The sequence below is a fragment of the Anser cygnoides genome, chromosome 9, assembly GCF_040182565.1.
Source record: "Anser cygnoides isolate HZ-2024a breed goose chromosome 9, Taihu_goose_T2T_genome, whole genome shotgun sequence".
Lineage (NCBI taxonomy): Eukaryota > Metazoa > Chordata > Aves > Anseriformes > Anatidae > Anser > Anser cygnoides.
In genome coordinates, this window is record NC_089881.1 from 9381175 (window position 1) to 9400790 (window position 19616).

General features: G+C 38.7%; 1 protein-coding gene across 7 annotated transcripts in view; it reads left to right on the plus strand.

The window, feature by feature from the left end:
* Positions 1-19616, plus strand: part of WDR33 (WD repeat domain 33) — a 68224-nt gene that overhangs the window by 4732 nt on the left and 43876 nt on the right. For 2 of the 7 annotated variants that reach the window (XM_067002648.1, XM_013188093.3), the window contains exons 1-7: positions 5109-5259; positions 12778-13002; positions 14702-14770; positions 15211-15315; positions 15930-16025; positions 16521-16672; positions 18433-18530. In XM_067002648.1, the coding sequence (XP_066858749.1) occupies positions 5239-5259; positions 12778-13002; positions 14702-14770; positions 15211-15315; positions 15930-16025; positions 16521-16672; positions 18433-18530 (766 nt within the window). In that variant the 5' untranslated portion in view covers positions 5109-5238. Of the gene's footprint in view, positions 1-5107; positions 5260-12777; positions 13003-14701; positions 14771-15210; positions 15316-15929; positions 16026-16520; positions 16673-18432; positions 18531-19169; positions 19615-19616 lie in introns of those variants that run through there. The other 5 variants (XM_013188094.3, XM_048063206.2, XM_013188096.3 and 2 more) reach the window with 4 other exon arrangements.

Sequence of the window (19616 nt, forward strand, 5' to 3'; positions counted from 1 at the left end):
TTTTCCTAACAGACTTACAAATTTATCTTCAGTTTCATTTTTTCATTTAAATGTGATTTTATCCATGCTGTTCCTCAAACTGAACACGTTTTCTGTTTACTTTTAATTAGTGACTTCATTTTGATATGAAGAACAGTATTTGTTGTGAGCTCATTGCTGTTAACTAATCTTTGCTAAAATGATAGATAGTGGATAATAAACTTTATTTTATATAAGCTCTCGAGGCTTTGAAAATGTGTTCCATAGAGCTGTGAATTTGATATAACCTAGAATTTTTAGTGCTTTTAAAAATAATTTAATTTAAAAGTTAAAAATAATAAACTATGCTTTGCTGCCTCTTCTCTCTTGGTTCCAGAGTTCATGCAGTTTCCCAAGCAGCTGCACAGGGAGAGCATTTCTGTGAGTGAAAGAGAGGCTTTTTTGGATAACTTTTATTCTGTCTCCATTTTCTGCTTTGGCCTGCACCTTATAAATGCTGGTTTTGGAGCAGTTGAGGCAGTAGGGAAAGAAGTGCTGCAGGGATCCATCCGTCTGTGCAGCAGCTTTGGCTGTTGCAGTACTGAGCGTCGGTGACCATGTCTTGGTAGGCAGGCTGCACTATTCGTGTTTTTAACTAATGCGGCAGCTCGGTCAGCTCTTCTGAAAATGCATCCCTGCATGCTTAAAAACATCTCAGTTCAGTAGCAAGCTGTAATGTAAGACAGTTGGTCATGAAACTTGGCTTTCAGATTGTGTAGTCCCTCCCCTGCAACTTTATCCGAAAGTGACTACCCCCAGTGGAATAAGCCAGCAGCGGGAGCTGAAGTGGTTCTGCAGCTACAAGTAGAGATGGCTTGAAACTGAGGTTCTTTTATGTGCTTCACGATGAGCACGCAGCCTTAATATAAAGCACGCACTTGAATTAATCAGTGTTTCTTTGGTTTAAATGCTTGTTTGAGGTTTTCTTTAAATCACTTCCCCAAATCAAAAAGAGGCATGCAGCAGATGTTAGTGTGCTCCTTTGTAAAGGGAGGCCGGGGACTCGATGGATAACAAGCAGTCCGCAGGATTTTCTGTGTTTGGTTTAGTTCTGGTGTTTATTAGCAAGCTTTGGCAACTCAGACATTTGCATTCTGCCGTTGGTGCGTGAGTATTTGTCAACAAATTTGAGTCTGGCAGGAGCTGCGTTTTGGATCGGCTGCGTAACGGCCCAGCTCCGGGGGATGCAGTGCGTGACTTAGCCTGGTGGCTGCGTGGTGCTGCTGCAGCTCTGTGCCGTCCTTCTGGGCTGTCCAGGGGCTGTTTGTCATCCCAGCTGGCATTGCAGCCTGCAGTGGTGACTTCCCCTGCTCCTCCTTGCCATTTGTTTCCTCATCAAATGTCTGTCTGTCTGTAGGGGCATTCCTGCAACTCGTTAGTGAATTGAGAAGATGCTTTGGATTTTGACTAATGATAACAAAAAAAGGTCTCTTAACACCTTAGGTTCCTTAGGTGGATGGCCAGTCCGGTCACACAAATCCTCATTGGATTAAAGGAGGGGTATTACAGGGCGGGAACATGCAGTTGGGGGCAAGGCAGGACTTCATTTGGTGTCAGCAGCTTTAGGTTTGGTTCAGGTCATGACAGAACTTGATCTAAGCAATCCTCCAGGCTCTTTGTACTGAAGTTCACAAGAGTAGTTATCACCACATTTGTGTGACCAGGATGAGGAGTTGTGCTTTCCCACATTGTTCCCCTTCCCCCAAACCCAATAAAAATCAATTTCCTTTCAAAATGCCTTTCTTTCTGTAGAGTCATGTTTGTAAGCAAATTGTTATGATTCTTTGCAGAGACTACTCACATTTTGTAGCAAGAAAGATCATAGATTGACCAAATCTGCAAGTAAAAGGGCTGCAGACTCTAAGTGTTAATACAGCATACTCGTTCTCAAATGTTTGTGCAGTTCCTAAATTGTAGAGCTGGGAGTTAAACTCATACTTGAGCCAGTCCTCAAACCATGTTTTGCAATCTCTTTCTTCTGGTGGATGCAAATATTTCTGTGTCTCAACAAATTTGAGCCTAATAAGCATGCTTGGTCTATTTCTGGTAATATCTCCTGTAGAGCCTCGAGCGGTAAAGCTGCCGAGTATATTAGTACGGTAAGATGAAAATACTGGCCTAGAACTGCTGAGTGGAGTGCTGGTTTTGCCAGGAGAGCCAGCTGATATTCTCAGGGCAGGTGATGTGAAGTAGGAAAGAAATGCCAAGGGATTTTAGACCTTTGGAGAACTTAGTTTTCTGACCTGCGGCTCTGTGGGGACGTGTTCTCTTACTGAACTGCTGTTCTCATGGGGAGCCTGACTCTTCCTGTAACTGGGGGAATTGTGATTTGGCAACCTTTACTCTTTAAAAGGCTTTGTGCAGAACTGATGTATGTGAACTTGAATTTTCTTTACCGAAAAATGTGTTGGTGGAGAAGATGAATGGATGTGCTTTTATTGAACAACACTAAATGGTAAATACTAGTTACTAGAGAAGCTTAAGTGTGGTGGTTGAGCAGTGTACATAAGTCACGTACAGGCTTCGTAATCACACATAGGATTTGTATGCCTCCTGATTCATGAGGAAGGGCATCTGGATGAGATGCCTGTGTGATTTCAGCTAAAACAAAATGTATTTCTAATTCATGTTTGTTAACATGGTTTTGTTTCTGAATTTAGTGTTCAGTAAAGATGATGCAATTCTGTTCATTCAAGTGACTATAATGTAACCACATGAACTGGGCCTGGCTCTTTTTGTGCTGAGCTAGCAAAATGAAATGTCTTGTTTAACAAAATAAGAAAGTCTACAGTGCATAGTTGACTTTGCCAGAGCTGCCAGAAGTCTTAAATTCATGTTTGAAGGTTGTAATCTCTTTTTACTTCTTCGAGAAAGAGTAACTATAGAAAATAAGTGACCTAAGACTTAGTTTACACTGCATGACAGGATTGTATAATACCAAAAATAAAATTTACAAGAAGAAACAAGTCTTACAAAAACCTGAAATTAGTTATTTGGTGGCTCAGTTGAGTGAGTATGTGGTATATACATCAGCCATCACTGTACAGAGTGTTGTGTTCAAGGTTCCTGGGTAGGAGAATCTCCATGTGGGCTGTTTTCAAATAGGCGTGTTTCAAATCAAGCTGCTAGAATGGCTCAAGTAATGTTATACAGACTTGCAGACACACAGAACTGATGATTACAATTATCTTTTTTTTGGTTATTGTCAGCTTGTTCCTCTTTAGATAGTTTCTAGCCCAGTAAGTAGCAAACAGGGTTTATACATTGACCTTCCACAGCAAACTGGCAAAAGTTGAGTTTACAAATATGCTAGACTTAAATCTTAACTGGAATAGATAATGGGAAACTGAGCTCTGGAATTCTGTCTTTATCCATGTAACTAATGTCACAGTCATAACTCAATTCGATCAGAATAATTCAGAAATGTTTTCTTGCACTGTTTCCATAATTTAGGGTTTTTTTGGTTGGTTGTCTTGTGGTTTTTTCTTTTTTTTTTTTTACTTGTTTGTTTTTGAACTGGCCTTCCCTGACTCACCAGTAAGTTAACCCTACAGTGTAGTGTGGGGTGTGAATTTCTGTAGCAGGGTCTGTAGGAGTTATTTAGCAACATTGCATGATTTGGTAAAGTTTGAACTGTTCTCACCAGTTCCTCTACTCTTGATTAAACGTGTTTCTTCAATAGCTGTGTTGGGGCATAGCAACTGAAGGTATGTATTTGCATTTTTTCCTGTAAAAATAGCTGCTTATTTAACTGCACCAAACCCTGGGTTTTGGTCTGGGGAGGGACAACAAACAACTCTGCGTTTCGGATGCATTTCTTGTGTGCATCTACTACGTGTTTTCATCAAGAGAGCATCAAAAACCTTTGAAAAAAATCTCCTTGGATATTGCTAGAATATTCCAGTGGGACAGTATGTTACAGGGCATTTATTCTGCAGCGTGGCAGGAGCAGTGTTTAGAATCTTCTCGTGTTGACTTCACGAGGTAAGGATGTGTTGAGAAGATGGGGGCTCTGTCTTGCAGAGGTCTCCGCTTCTGGATGTGAGTTAGCCAGGCTGCAGACATGGCTGGGGAATGATTTTGAGCATTAAAATACACAAATAAATAAAATTTTCTCTTGCAATGTTCTGTTCAAGTATAAAATCTTTTTGGAGAGAGAGGTAGAAAAGAGTTTGTAATTATATTTAATAAGTACTGAAAAAATCTCATCTTTTGCTTTTAGTTGTATTTATCACGAGTCTTGCTTCCTCTGTAAATGCACCTTTTCTTCACATGATTACGAATGATGGCGTTATTTTGCTTCCTCCTGCTGTTCTTGAGGGCTTCAGTTTCTTAGTAATGGAAATTTAATATGCTGTTCTTCTATTTTTATTTGGCAAAGAATCTGGTACGGCAAACAGCACTGCAGAAGACTGGCCAAGTAACACCAAGGAAAAAGGAGCGTTCTCTGGGTCATCATGTAGAGATTTCCGTAATCCTTGTTCTTTGCTTTTAACGTTTGCTTTTATGTAAAAGCTGTATGAGTTATGGGTATGTTTGCTAAGTGTTCAATAGAGAAAGGTTATGAAGGACAAAGCATTGTAAAAAGTTTCAACTTATTAATTCCCAAGTCTTTAAAAAAAAACCCACAACTTCAATATTTTCTTGTTGTCATTGAAGTTGCAGTTCATAGGTACTCAAATACTCAAGTTTAATATTTTTAAAATGTTTGCTTCTGTTTCATGGCGTGAACAGAATCAGACTGTCATTAGATGATGTGGACTTCATTTATCAGCTGAATCTCAGTAGATTGTTCCTGAATCAAAGATAGCAGCTGCTGTGTTTTGTCCTGCAAACTGCTGTAGTCCCGCTGGTTCTTTTTCCCCTACACTGATCATAAAATTCTCAGAGGACTTTTTGTAGGATTTCTTTTCATTATTTTTTCCTGTTCTCTGCTGATTGTGTGTATTATAAAATGAGGGCTTGAGTCTTTTATTAAGGTCTCTCTTGCCAGGAGCTGACTATAGCCAAATGAAAGCACAGTGGCTATGTTTCTTCCCTGTGGTGCTTACATCATAATTTGTCTCTAGAATCTAGAATCTTTAGAATCCAGAAAAGTTCCGGTTCAGTCTTAAGTGCGATGAGAAGGAAAGTTGATGACAAGCTGGTGGTTTGGGAGTTTACATACCTAGACTGCTCTTGAGTCGAGAGAGACCTAGAAACAGCAGAAACCTTGTGAAGATGAGCAAGGAGACCTGCAAGGTCTGTACCTGGGGCCTGGCCTTGTGCTCTTGAGCATCCTTAGCAGACGCAGCTGTTACTTTTTAATTTGTTTCTTGCTAAGATTATCATTAGTTCAGCAAGTCCTGATATAATGCCTAGCTGAAGAAGAATATCTTGATACTTAGGGTTAGCAAGCATGAGAGAGGCCTTTTGTGCTTTTAAGTTGTCTTTCCTTTGCTGTTTTTAGTGTTGTCATCCTGTGTTAAGTGATCTAAAAGTTAGTCCAAATTTTGCTTCCTAGCAAAGTAAGCTTCAGAGTAAAGCAGCATCGGTAACCACTTGTGCATGAAAACAAAGCTGGACAACATTGCAGCAAGTTAAGATGAATTGCTATTGTATTAGTGACTCACAGTGGTAAAAGAGACAGACTGGGTTATAATTTAAATGCAGCTCTTGTCAAATGCCACGTAGGAGGCAAGATGAAGGAATTAATTGTTAATTCAGAGAGGAAGAATATTGTTTTAGTATTAAAACTGATTGCAAGTATTGCAAGTCAATTTTAATTTATGGCAAAACTATCAAATCAGTAACACTGAAATCATAGCAGCAAACCAAATCCTGTGCATCTTCTAGCTGAAGTCTAGTGCAGCCTTGCAAACATCCATCCTCGTTTGAAGTGCATGACAAGAAACTTGCTGTACAAGTCCCTTTTGTGGGGTGCAGAAAGGGAGTTGTTCTGGGGCATCTGACTTGGGGAAGCAGTTTTCTCTCCTGTGGCCAAAGCAGTAAAGCAGGAGATGTCTCTAGAGTCCAGTGAACTGAAGTATTTTGATTTTTTAATAATGTATTTATGCACCAGTCTTCTGCAAATGACATGTCTGTTCAGAATGAGTCAGGGGTTTAGTTTGAGCATAAGTTGAATTACATCTGAGATCATCTTGGTTATTTGGTATTTACTTATCACTCGAAATGCAGATTTTGAAGAAACTGTTAAATGTATGTGTAAGTTAAGTGCAGCTGAGCAGACTCAACTGTTCAAGATCCTCAGGTTAACTAAGCCTAGGAGACACTTTCAGTCTGTAAAGTTTTTTCTCTTTGTAGCCCATTCTCCCTTGGGCTTTTAGATGTCTTTATTTCAGATTCTGTCTGCCTGCTTTCTCCAATGTTCCAGAGAGTCTTGGGGTTCGTGTGTTTGTATGTAAAACTTGAAAGGTGTAGGGCTTCCTTTGTCAATCAAATATTGACACTGCGTCTCCTCCTGCAGAGAATAAATCTTTTGAATCAAAATCAGCATCAAAATAACTGTATTTTTCCAGGTCTTGCTCACAGTATGGTGATTTTTTTTATATGCTAAAAATGCTACGTATTCTATCGGTATCATGTGAGTATATGTGTTTGGGATGCGTGAGTACAGAGCTGAAATGAAGGGGAAAAAGCTGTCAATGTAGTAGATTCAGGGCTGTGTATGAAACAAATCTTTCAGGTGTCTCCAAATAGGAAGAGGTTGTTAAGACTTTAGGGCAGAGTAATAAATTTTGACTTGGTCAATGGTTACTTTATCAACCTCCATATTTTTTCATGCAGGTGTAGATGGTATTTTATTATTTTACATCTGTTGCAACAGAATGGCCAGGACTGGGAAAGCTACCAAATCCTTTGCCCCCACTTTGTATGGTTTGAATTCAGACCCCATTCATCTGGAAGTTCTTGTTACAGATAGAACACAGCAGTGATTGAATGCTAGTATGTATGAGGGGTGTCTTTAAAGGCAGTAGAGCCCTGGGGAAATCCTGGGAAAATGTTGATTAAAAGCGGTCTTGTATGATATAGGTCAGTATTTTTGTCTTTAGTTTTGTGATTCATGTTTTAGGAACATTTTTATTTAATTTTATTATAAATAATTTATTTATAATAAAATAATTTTATAAAATTTATTTAATTCAAAATCTGACTGAGATTTAAAAATACAAAGGACAGGAATTTTATGCATTTTCTCCTGTTACTGTAGGATTTTTTTCTTTTTTTAAAAAGTATGTCATTGCATGGTCACGGGGCTAAGTTATGCAAACTTGTACTGCCCTGTTGCATGTCAGTGACCAACGCAAGCTTTCCTTATCACTGCGTTGCATGCTCTTTTTTGTCAAAAGTCATGTTCTGTTAAGGAGCTACTTTTGTGTTCCTGCTTAACGTAGCCATTACCTCACTTGGGTAACTACCGGGAAAGACATCATTGAGGTGTAGAACTGTAAATTGGTGCAAAAACTGTAAATCAGATGGTTTGGGTTAGAAAGGACCTCAAAGACCACTGCCCCCAGCCCCATCCAGCCTGGCCTTGGGCACTGCCAGGGATGGGGCACCCACAGCTTCCCTGGAAGGGAAGGGCCTGGGCCAGGGCCTCATCACCCTCATAGGAAAGAATTTCTTCCTTGTATCTAATCTAAATCTGCCCTCTTTTGCTTCAAAGCTGTAACTCCTTTTCCTGACCCTGCACTCCACTGTAAAAGTCCCTCCCCAGCTCTCCTGCAGAGGCTCCCTTTAGGCACGTGGCTTCTGTGAGGTCTCCCGGGAGCCTTCTCTCCTCCAGGCTGCACAAGCCCAACTCCCTCAGCCTGGCTCCATAGAGAGGTGCTCCTACCCTCTGAGCGTTCTCGTGGGTCCTCCTCCTGGGCCCCAGAGCTGAATGCAGGGCTGCAGGTGGGGTCTCACAGGAGCAGAGCAGAGGGGCACAATCCCTTCCCTCACCCTGCTGCTGTTGGGGCAGCCCAGGGTATGGGCGGCTTTCGGGGCTGCAAGCGCACATTGCTGACTTGTGGTCAGTTTTTCCCCCAAACCCAACCCCAGGTCCTTCTCCTCAGGGCTGCGTGTAACATATGTGTGTAACATAATGTTACTTTTCGTATTATGAAAAATTCATCGTTTCTGCTATTAATTATTTATATTATTTTTAATTATGAATTATATTTTAGTTTTATTGTTTTATTTATTTTATTATTTTTAACATTACTGTTAAAAGGTAATAAAAAGGACTGATTAAATTGTTTGAGATTCTTGAGTGCCTCTCACACTTGTAAAATTTTCAGACTTCAGATAATTTTTATACTGTAAATGTAATGAAACATTTTCCAGTAAAACAGGAGGTTGAAACACAAAGTAGTTTGAATTGGTCAAAATAATATCTTCTTTACTAGCTCTTTAAATTAGCATCATTTTTTTAATGTTTTTTCCCTCTTTTCCCTGTGGAATTTTGTTTTGTACTGTGAAGGAAATGTGATCAATCTTTTCTTCAGAAAAATTGCAACGTCTGTGTAGAGCAGAATCAAAGTTACCTCTGCTGGGAGAGTTCAATTCATTGGCAGCTGGATCAATTGCTTTAAGCAGATTCCCAGTGTATCTTCAGGAAAGTGTAGTGGAAGTTGCTGTCCATGCTGTTTTTTTCAGCATTTCTAGTGATGTGTATTTCTAACATTTGTAGATTATAAGCGTATCTGCTTCAGCAAATGAAATAGGGGAGATGCAAAAATGTTGATTTAATCTTTTGCTCAGGTTTGTTCCCTCTTTAAAGGAAGAATTATTTTCAGAATGCTGAATTCAGGTAATTTAAAACATTAGGAAGACAGTTTACTTCAAGATTACATGACTTGCAAAAATAAAGAATCCTTTTTTATCTAACCCTCCCCCTGGTAATTCTGTGCTTCCAAGACAGGCCGATGAGTCTAGCAGTCTGTCACAGTTCGAAGCCCTTAGCCACGATGGTTTGCTCCATTCCCATGTAGTGGAGAGTAAAATGAGTGGTGTGAACGTATCTGTGGTTTTGTTCTTTAAAACCTGAAACACTTTGCTAAAGATGGCAGGAGTAGCATGCATCAAGAGTATGTTCTTCCACATAATTCTTTTACAATGGGAAGAAGATTCCCAGGTAAGGAAGAACACTGAATGGTGAGATCTAGAAAGAGGTTTCCCAGAAATAGCATGGATGTTTCAGGAATGGGAAAGGCATGGAAGTGCCCACTGCTGGTCCCCAGAGCAGAGATGGATGTTGTTTCAAAGGATGAAAAAAGGAAGAACGTTTTGGAATGCCTTTACTTGCAAAGCTTCAGCACTGAATAACGTGTTGGACTTGGTCTGATGTTTGTTATTTAGATGTACTTAAGGATTCCTTAATGTAGAAGTTAAATGCAGAGTGTTTTTTTTTTTTTTTTTCAGAAATGGTTATTCACCGTAGGATTTTTGAAATTGGACAAGCACAGCTGTTAAACGTACAATGTATAGATGTTGCTTTCTTTCCTTTTAGTAACATTTCTCCAGTCAAAGAAGTGGGCGTTACTGATGTGTTGAACAATGACTTGTTATGCTGACTTTGCACTGTGGTGCTACCTTGTATTTTCTGCCTGGGAAAGCTGAAATAGTTCTTCTATAAACGTTTTTTTTTTTTTCCACTGAATGACCTGAATCATATTTTGGACTCCAATGTGCTATTGCAATGCAAATAATTACAGTTAATTTTCACTGTTTCTGTTATACTGCAAAAGTGTTTTCCTTTAAAGCTTTGTTTAACTTTACAGACAGTTTTTTTAGCTGATACAAGCAAGCTAAGGGAGAGACTGTAGAGACATTGGTCTCAAAAGCACAAGACAAGTTAGGGTACTGGTAGCTTCAATATTAAACTGCTGTGTTTGACTCAAGTAGAAGTTCTTGGAGGTGAATATTCAGTTTTGATGTGATAACTGACTGCATAGGCAAACCCTTAATTTCCGAAACTTCTCTGGAAACGTCGTTTGCTGTGTGTATATACACACACACCTGCACGCTATAGGTATGACGTATGCAAAGACGACTTGGGTGTAAGGATATTACGTGGATAAAAGCATGATATTTGAGGCATTATTAGAAGGACGTGATTATGAGCAGCTGGGTTAAATCCTTCTGTAGATTCATACAGTTTGCAGCTGCACGTAGGAAGCTTTTTGTGATGGAGGCAGTGATCTAGGAAGTTGGAGAAAACAGTTTTTTAAAAAAGAACATAAAGCCTTCATTTCCTTAATCCTGTGCCATCTCGTGTTTTGTCACATAGTCTTGTCACAACCACGACCTCAGCGAGCAGGGTCTAAGTGTGAAGAGGTGTAATTAACATCCGTATATGCCTTTGATAACCATAAACCATTGTTTCCATAGATACTCCTGTTAAGTGAATGGTGTTTACAATAATCTGAGCCAGAGACTGCTTGCAATAGCTTTGGGAATGTCCAGTCTAAAATGCTCACATAGCAAATGTTTATTTACCTATGTTTGAAAGAGATTTTTTTTTTTTCAGGAGATCTGGTTTTCTGAAATACGAGAGTGATTGGTGAATTAACCTGTTGCTTTGGAGCGTTTCTCTAAAAAGGCGTTTTTATAAAATGTCTTCTTGCAAATACCTGATCAGAGTGTTTTGGAAGCTGCAGCATGTGTGCGTCTGCATTCTTGCTCTTGGTTCTTCAAATTCATTTTTCCATTACCTATAAGGGAATACAGATATTGTGTGCGTTTGAAAAGTTACCTTTTTTTTTTTTTTTCCCCTCTCTGGTTTAAAGGTATCTTTAGACTTGAGAGTGATTAGAACTGGATTTTTTTTTTTTTTTTTTTCTTTCTCTAAGAGTTGTAGGAGAACCTGAGATAGCGTTGGGGTACTTGGCATACTTCCTGCGTCAGAAAGTTCTGCCTCCTTTTTCTTGTTTCAAAGGAGCTTAATGTTTCAGTAATGGTGTGGTGACAGCGATGTTACTAGGTCTACCTCCAAACACTATCTTATTAGGCCACCTGGTACTGAGCAGCTTTCAGGCAAATATGAAGGCTTGTTTACGTAAAAGTTCTTCTTTTTCCAATTACACAAGTTGGTCTAATGAAAGATGCTATTCCTGCCAACAGTCTTAAATTTTCTGACCTTATTTAAGGAAATGTGTCATTTTAGTTCAGACTTCTGTCTTCAGAAGTAACAGCCAGATGTCATCGGTGATGCGTGTTACCATTCACCTGACGCACATTCGGTTAGCAGTAGGAAGGAGTGTATGACTGCTAGGTTTGCAAAGCCTGTGCAGGGTCAGCCCTGCCCCATACCAACAACTGCGTGTTGGAAGGGCAGCCTGCACCTTGGCACTATTTCATACCTTCTTTTACATCTAACACGTCTATCTTACCTTTATTTCGCTGTTTAAAAAATTGAAACATTTTTCAATTACTGAGATAAGAAAAGGCAAGATAAAGCTGTAAGCTCAATGATTGAAATACCTTTCCAGCTCCCTCAAATTGAGGGTCCGAGTACTTTAATTAAACAGGAAATTGCATTCATGGATGTCCAAGCAGATTTCAGTTTCTTGTTCTGAATGCTACCAGTTCCATTTTCATTCCTTGTACTAAATGCACGCTGACTCTGTGTAAGCTTTTTAGCATTGGTGCAAATAAGATTTCTCAGCATTGTTTGCTTTCTTCAATTTATTTTGGTTTAAAGCTCATGCCAAACTACAACTTGCGGACAGAGGAGTGCTAGCTGAAAATTAAGTGTGAGTTTTCACTGGTTCAGCGTGTGTCAGTACTTAATCTGAAGTCAGTATTTACATTGAAGACGGTATATTTTGTAGTCTTCAGCTGTGAGGAGCTTGCTGTGGTATCACTTGGAGATTTTACAGAAGTAAAAATTACTTTTAGGCTAGTTTCTCTTTGTCAGAAAAAAAAATTCGTATTGCTGCTGATGGTGAGCAATGGCATTTTGCATCATTAGATTTGTACATTATTTTTGTTCTTATTTTTTATTGCCCTTTTTCTGTCCTATTAAACCTTCTTTATTTCAACCCACATTTTTTTTTTATATTTTTTTCCCTGTTTCTTTCCCCCATCCCACCTGGGATTGGTTGGTTGGAGCGAGTGGATGGCTATGTGGTGCTGAGCTGCTGGCTGGGTTAAACCTCAACAGGGGCGATGTTTGGTTACACTTATTAGAGAATCTTGAAAATTACATAATTGATTTATTTTGCAGTAATGCAATTGAAAGTGTACCTTAAGGCAGAAAGTGATCTGTGGTATGTTTATTATAAGCTATGTAAAGGAAATGTAATTTTATTTTTGCATCCTAGAGTAAGGTTTTAGGGTAGTCCTTTAAAACTTTTTTCCTTGTTAATAGTTTAAATGGCAAGTACCATGGTGTTTCCTGTTGTATACTGAATCTGAAGCATCACGTTGTTTGGAAGGAGCTGCTTGTTTCTTGCCTGTATTATTCTTATTGAGGACATTATTTTCCTGCACAGTTAAGCAATAATAAAACAGACTTTATAGTGATCTGTTTCAGTAAAAAATTCCTCTCAATACCTGATCAAAGTAAGTTGATCACTTGATCACTTTAAGGTGAGTGATGTGTGACACAGAGGAAGAAAAACACTTGTTCAGAGAACGCCGCAAATGTAACTTCAAGAAGTACTGTTTACTGGGTAGAAGCATTATTTATACTTGTAGACTTAAGTTATTGGAGGTACTAATATTGCAGTTTTATCGTTATTGTGTAGTAACCTATTGTTTCACTTTTTTCAGTCTTCCAGAAACAAGATAGCCATGGCCACAGAAATTGGCTCCCCGCCCCGATTTTTCCATATGCCGAGGTTCCAGCACCAGGCGCCTCGGCAGTTGTTCTACAAAAGACCTGATTTTGCACAGCAGCAAGCAATGCAACAGCTTACTTTTGATGGAAAACGAATGCGAAAAGCTGTGAACCGAAAGACTATAGACTACAATCCCTCTGTAATTAAATATTTGGAGGTTGGTTAATTTTCTGGTTTTGTTTGAAAAACATTTTTCCTTCATGAAATGTGGAATTCCGTTTTCCAGATGTTTGTAGAGCAGTCTGGAATATTGAGAGATCTACTGCTGCATTTTCAAACCAAGTGACAAATGCCTGTAAACTTGGTATAGGGTGAACACACGTTTTCGGTTATTCGTAATAAAACTGCACATATACACAACTGAATTTACAGTTAAATTGTAAGCATCAATTTTAACATTGTCTGTCTTGGAATTACAACTTGGGAGTGCATATGAATGTCTCGTGTGATGTTCTGAGTTCTTGGTGGACACAACTCAGTGTAAACAATGTAATTATTCTTTTATTTTGAAATAAAAAGTTCTTGAAGTGGGAAATAAACCATTTCCCTTTCTCCTCCAAAACCAGATCACCATAAAATGTATTTTCATTTTACTAAATAACACTGTTTAGAACTGTGGTCTCTGAAAATCCTATTCTGTACTCTTAAAAGACAGAGAACAACTTTAATGAAATTTTCTGAAGAAGTGGTTCTGTGAAAAGTGATTTATTAGCTTTCCTGATGGGGTGCTATTCATTTCTTCATAAATAAAATTCTTTGATCAAGATGTGCTCTACAAATGCTGACTATTAGCTCAGAAGACAAAGAATCAAATCAGCAGATAGAGGAATTGTTCAAATCTCAACAGCAACATTGCAAAGGTGTGATGAACTGAATTTGGTCTGCTGTGGCCAGTGCATGATTGTAGTTTGTAGATGTTAAAAATTCAAATGTTTTTCTTACTTAAATTTATAAGTTACTGTCTAAGATCTGTTTAAATACCAAATATTAAAACATTCTTAATATTTCAGGAATGCCCACCCCCAAAAGAACTCTAGTGGACAAATTGTAAAAAACAATTGTAGTAGCTCAGGACCTCTCTTTCACTTTGGCAGAAATAAGCTACCTTGTTGCCCTGTTTATTAAACACGTAAATGAGAGAGAGGAAAAAAAAAGATTTGTTTTGAGTGCTTGGGATATACCAAAATTCCACTTCAGTCACCATTTCTAACACTAAGATGATTTGATGTGGTCCCACAAAAAAGTGAATAACGGTTTATACGTAGTTCCTTCTTGGCTTAAGAAATTCTGGCAAACTGTAGTAGTGTATGCTAGAAATGTTTTAACTAATGTTCTAGCTTATGTTTCTAATATGTACACATGCAAGTTGGTAATATGAAGCCAAAATTTTTCATTTCTATTTCAGGGGAGGTTTAGGTTGGAATTTCTGAGACATTTATTCTCAGAAAGAGTAGTCAGGCATTGGAACGGGTTGCCCAGGGAGGTGGTGGCGTCACTTTTCCTGGGGGTGTTTGAGAAAAGGTTGGACTTGATGCTTGGAGATGTGGTTTAGTGGGTGACATTGGTAGTAGGGTGATGGTTGGACCAGATGATCTTGGAGGTCTTTTCCAACTTTAATGACTCTGTGTAAAGTACTTTTTTAAAGTTGGTGTTTGGCATGTCAAATTTAACACACCCAAGGTATTTTTATCACTGGGTCTTCTAAGTTTTATGCATTTCAATACAATGTTATCTTTACTTGATGCTTAAGCCACAGTGCTTTGGGATTTGCCAACCAGGCTGTCAACACATTATTTTCTGTTGTTTAACCGTGAAGTAGTGGAGATATGAACTAGGAGTTGTTTTCTTCTTTCCAGAATAGAGTATGGCAGAGAGACCAGCGAGATATGCGAGCAATCCAGCCTGATGCAGGATATTATAATGATGTAAGTAAAATCTTTCTTCTGAAACTGATGACGTTCTGTAGGTAAAATTGGTCCAGAAAATCAGAGCAACTCTGCCTGTCAGCTGAGAGTATCTTTTTGTCCACAAGAGGTCTCAAATATATGAAGGGAGTTTTCTCCCTACATTATTTTGTTCTGTTGAAATCTGCCCGTGAGAAACCGCAATTGGGTAGGCTTTTAATTTATGAACATAAACTCTCATAACACAGTGAGCTTAGTACATTGCTCTTGAAGATGCTGGTTCTGCATGTTAGAAATGGTAAGTCATACAGACTTCTGCTTCATACAGTCTGCTTCCACGGACTTACTCCTGATAATATTCCTGCAAATGAAAAACTTGCTTTTCTAGAAATGGGTGTTGAGAATGCATGCTTTCCTTCTAGTTAGAAATGTCACTTCTAAATCTCTTTCTCTTTTTGTAGTTGGTCCCTCCCATAGGAATGCTGAACAACCCTATGAATGCTGTAACAACAAAATTTGTTCGGACATCTACTAATAAAGTAAAATGCCCAGTATTTGTTGTCAGGGTGAGTATAGTGTTGGATTTACTTAGACGTATTGTCTTATTTTAGAGTCTTGATATTCTTAACTGCAGAGAGAAACAAAGGATCAGATCAGTTAAAACATTTTCAAATAAAACTAACATGGGATACGTGGATGACTACTGTGTCTACTTCTAGTCTTTTTGTGGAGGATTTTAGGAAATCAAATGGTAAGGTCTGAGTACAAAGTACTTCTTTCCGACCTTGGGGTGCATTTAATCTTTTTTGGATTGTTTTGGGGACTAATAATCAGATAAAAGGCAGTTAGGTCTTTGTGCACCTTGACTCTTGTAGAATCTTTTAACAACTTTTCCATTACATCAGCAGTATTGTTTAGTATCGTCTGCTAGGAGTGTGTTGGTGCCAATAAACTGTTTCTTCCCTTTGGTTAAATTGTTGTTGCTTCTATAGCAGACTAGCTTTGTTCTCTTGTTAGAAAAGTCAAAAACTCTCTGGCTTCTGCATTTTTGTCTATTTTGCATTCACTGGCCAATCACTTAGTAAATACTAGTTCTGAAATTCCCTGGAAGAAGCTTGAGATTTATTTAGAGGATTGTGAAGAAATGCTACATTTACACAGTTAAATCTTTCTTTTGCAGTGGACTCCTGAGGGGAGACGCTTGGTTACTGGTGCATCTAGTGGAGAGTTCACATTGTGGAATGGACTGACTTTCAATTTTGAAACAATATTACAGGTAAATTCATCTGTCAAGATCTCTGTGCATTTCCTTGAGGTCCTGGAGCATGTTTTGGGGAAAAATTTTTCACCTGCTCCTCATCTTGGGCCAGTGGTCTAAGTGTGGTAATGGGAGTCTCTGGGTGGTTGTTTTTTTTTTTTTTTTGGTTTTGTTCTGACCCTATGTCAGACTGTGGCTATAGGCAATTCACTTAATGCTTCTCATTCCATTTGTGTATGCTTTACTAACTGTTCTTAGGGATTCACTACTTATACTAAAACAACACAATTTGGAAACGAAGTGTATATACTCTTTATTTAGAGGGCAGTTGTATACAGTATAAGGGAATGTTTTTTTCCCCCAGCAAGAATTTATTGAATCTCACTGGATTGTTATTGTTCTCATTTTTTTTGTTACATCTGTTTAAGTAGGAACTTTTAAAAACTTTGATGTTTGTGTGAGTCAGACAGTTTTTGAACAAGTTTGCTAGATGTTTTGTTTCTGAATTTACAGGCTCACGACAGCCCTGTAAGGGCTATGACTTGGTCACACAATGATATGTGGATGCTGACAGCAGACCATGGGGGATATGTGAAATACTGGCAGTCCAACATGAACAACGTCAAGATGTTCCAGGCACATAAGGAGGCGATTAGAGAGGCCAGGTTTATACACAATATACCATTTTCTGTAGTACCTATTGCCATGATTAGACTGTTCTCTAAGTGTATTCTGGGTGAAGAAATGCATGGGTTCTGTCAGATTCTGGGAAACTTCCTGCACCACATAAACACAATATTTTCTTTTGTTTCCACATTCTCACCGTTTTGCTGGCACCTTTCTGAATTAGTATTGTCCCAGTATCGGCCTCTGCAATATGTTAGAGATGTATTTGTCTGCCGCATTTTGCACTGGTATTCTTTTCATTTTTATATGGTGACGATGTGTATCAGTTATTCCTTTTTATACGCACTGTGTAAGACAACAATTTCATTCCAAATAAAGAATTCAGTCTTTAATAACGTAACTGAATAAAATATAAAGCCTTCAGAAATAAAACACCTGCATAGTTCTCACAAAATAATAAAACACTAAATAAAGTGAAGAACTGCTTGGCTTGGTGAAGCCAAGACTTCCAGTAATACTAAATACCCACGCAGACTGCCACATACAGAAGTCTAATGTTAATACTGAATGGGTTCTTCAAGCCTGAAACTGTAAGCAAGCCATTGAAAAGAAGACTATAGGATATTCTCTTGGTTCAGTGTTGATGCCTCAGATGTGCAAATGTCTATACATATAAAAAAATGGAATCTGAAGTGATACTATCAGTAAGATGTAAATGAAGGATGTCTCTAAAGCAAACCTGCATATAATCTTTAGTAAGATACGGAAGTAGAAGAACTGTTTTTAAACTAAGCCTGAAGAGAAGCTGCAGACCCCAAATGAAGCTAAAGCAGTGTTTCTTCGGGTTCAGGTGCTGGCCCTTGGTGGTAAAGGTTCACTGCCACTAAAACGCGTTCCACTAAAGTCACCATTTTTCTTTGATAGGGTGTAGCATTTTCTGTTAGTTCGGTTATGAAAAGTGCTTATGTTGGATTCAGTTACTGTCTGACTATATTGTGGCCATACACTGAATTTCTCTACTATTTTAAGCTCTCTCCTGATCATAAAGATTCTAAGATTTCAAGAGGGCTCTCTCATGGACTTTCACTGCATCAGAAAGGGAGGGAGCGCTGTCAGTTGCTGGGGATGTTCTGGCCTTAATCACATGGCTAAATAACTCCTTGCTTTTCCAGTGACTTCCATCAAGTGATGTTGACTGCTCAGTCTGGAAGCTTCTATGTCTGTAGGAATCTTTTCAGGGTGTTGATGGGGTTGGCAATAGAAGGGATTTTTTTCCAAATTCCATTTACAATAAGTTTTGTATTTGTTTTATGTATTATTTTTTTCCAACTAGCTTTTTCCTATGACCAGCTTTCCCTTATTTTTGCTTTTCTGCTGCAAAGCATCTGTGGCTGAAGAGGAGTTTTTTCCTAAGAACTGTTCTCCCGTGCCTCTACACAGATTCACTTTCTATTGGTATTGCCAAACATGAAAATCTAGGGTGACAGTTACCAAGTCATACTGACGTTGCTTCTCATCCTGCAGAGAAGGCACTACTTTATGCAGTCATAGGTAGGAAGGTGCTAAGAATAAATTCCGGATTTCCTATTTGACCGGGGACTGCAATGCAATAGTAATCCTATGCTAAATTCATGTCTTGTGATGAAGTGGCAGGCACCGTATTCACTTAAAAGTCCCTATGTTCAAATGCATCTTTCAGTGTATAACACCTTACAGTATAATTTTGCCCTGTCTGAGAAGCATAGATAATCTGTTAAATGCTGACTTCTTTCCCCTGCTGTGTGTCTTCATGTAACAGTTTCTCACCCACGGATAATAAATTTGCTACATGCTCTGACGACGGCACTGTTAGAATCTGGGACTTTCTACGTTGCCATGAGGAGAGAATTCTTCGAGGTATGTGTACCAAAAGTACTGATTGGGGTATTTCAGGAGGGGGAAAACCTTTTTTTAACTAGGTGTTCACAGTACAGAAATATCAGCTTGTCTACATTTTTGTTTTACATCCCTATCTTAAATCCTCCAAACAATTTTTTGTTTGGCTGCTGTTGTAGGTGCCTTAAGCTCAGACTTGCAGTTCACAATGGCATTACTTTCTTTACTGTCCACTTAAACTCTTAACGATGGAGGTGGATAGAAGGACATTTTTCTACCCCTATTGTTTTTCTAGGTCAGCAATACATTTACCTTTCTCCAGGCTTGAATCTTTGTGACCGCTTTTCCTTCAGAGCACACATTTTCATGTTGAGGATTCCATGCTTTTCATGGGAATGCCTTTCATTCTGATTTACTTGGAGGCAAGGTAGTTGCTGTTTCTCAGTTCTTAAGAGAGGGAGAGCTTAGAGAAAACAACTGCATTTTGATCACATCATGCATAGCACATGCGAAGGATCCTAGCTCAGTAGTTTTCAGTCCAACATCTGTGTACACTAACTTCCGGTGCATTTCCGCTGATTGTGTAGAGCTTGCTCCCTCTCTTGCTGCAGTCTTACTGAATTGCAAAAATAGTTTTTGACAGCTATTCCTTTCTTGAAGAAGACGTCAAAGGTATATAGGAAGAGAATATATAAAAGGGTGCCTTGAGATTGGGGATTGTAGGCACGTAGAGAAACTGCAAAGAAGATATGCAATGAAAACACGGAATTAAGCTTCTAGGTGTTTGAGCTCGTTCACTGCTTTCCCAAACTATGGATTTTTCTTTTCTCTTATGACATAGACTCTGTTTCTCTTGACTCTTAAGCTCTTCTTTTACTAATGTACTACTTTCAAACGCCGCCACCTTGAAAAGATACTGTGCTCCAGCATTCTTGCAACAATGATTTTCTATTGGAAGCTGTGTATAGGCATTACTGTAGACGTGTCCTTTACAGGAGCTGACAAGCGAATTTCTAGGTGGTATCATTTAGATTCATTATTCCGGGAGGACCCAGACAGTATTGGGACGTTTTGCTTGATGCTTTACAAAAGAAGTCGTTCTGTACT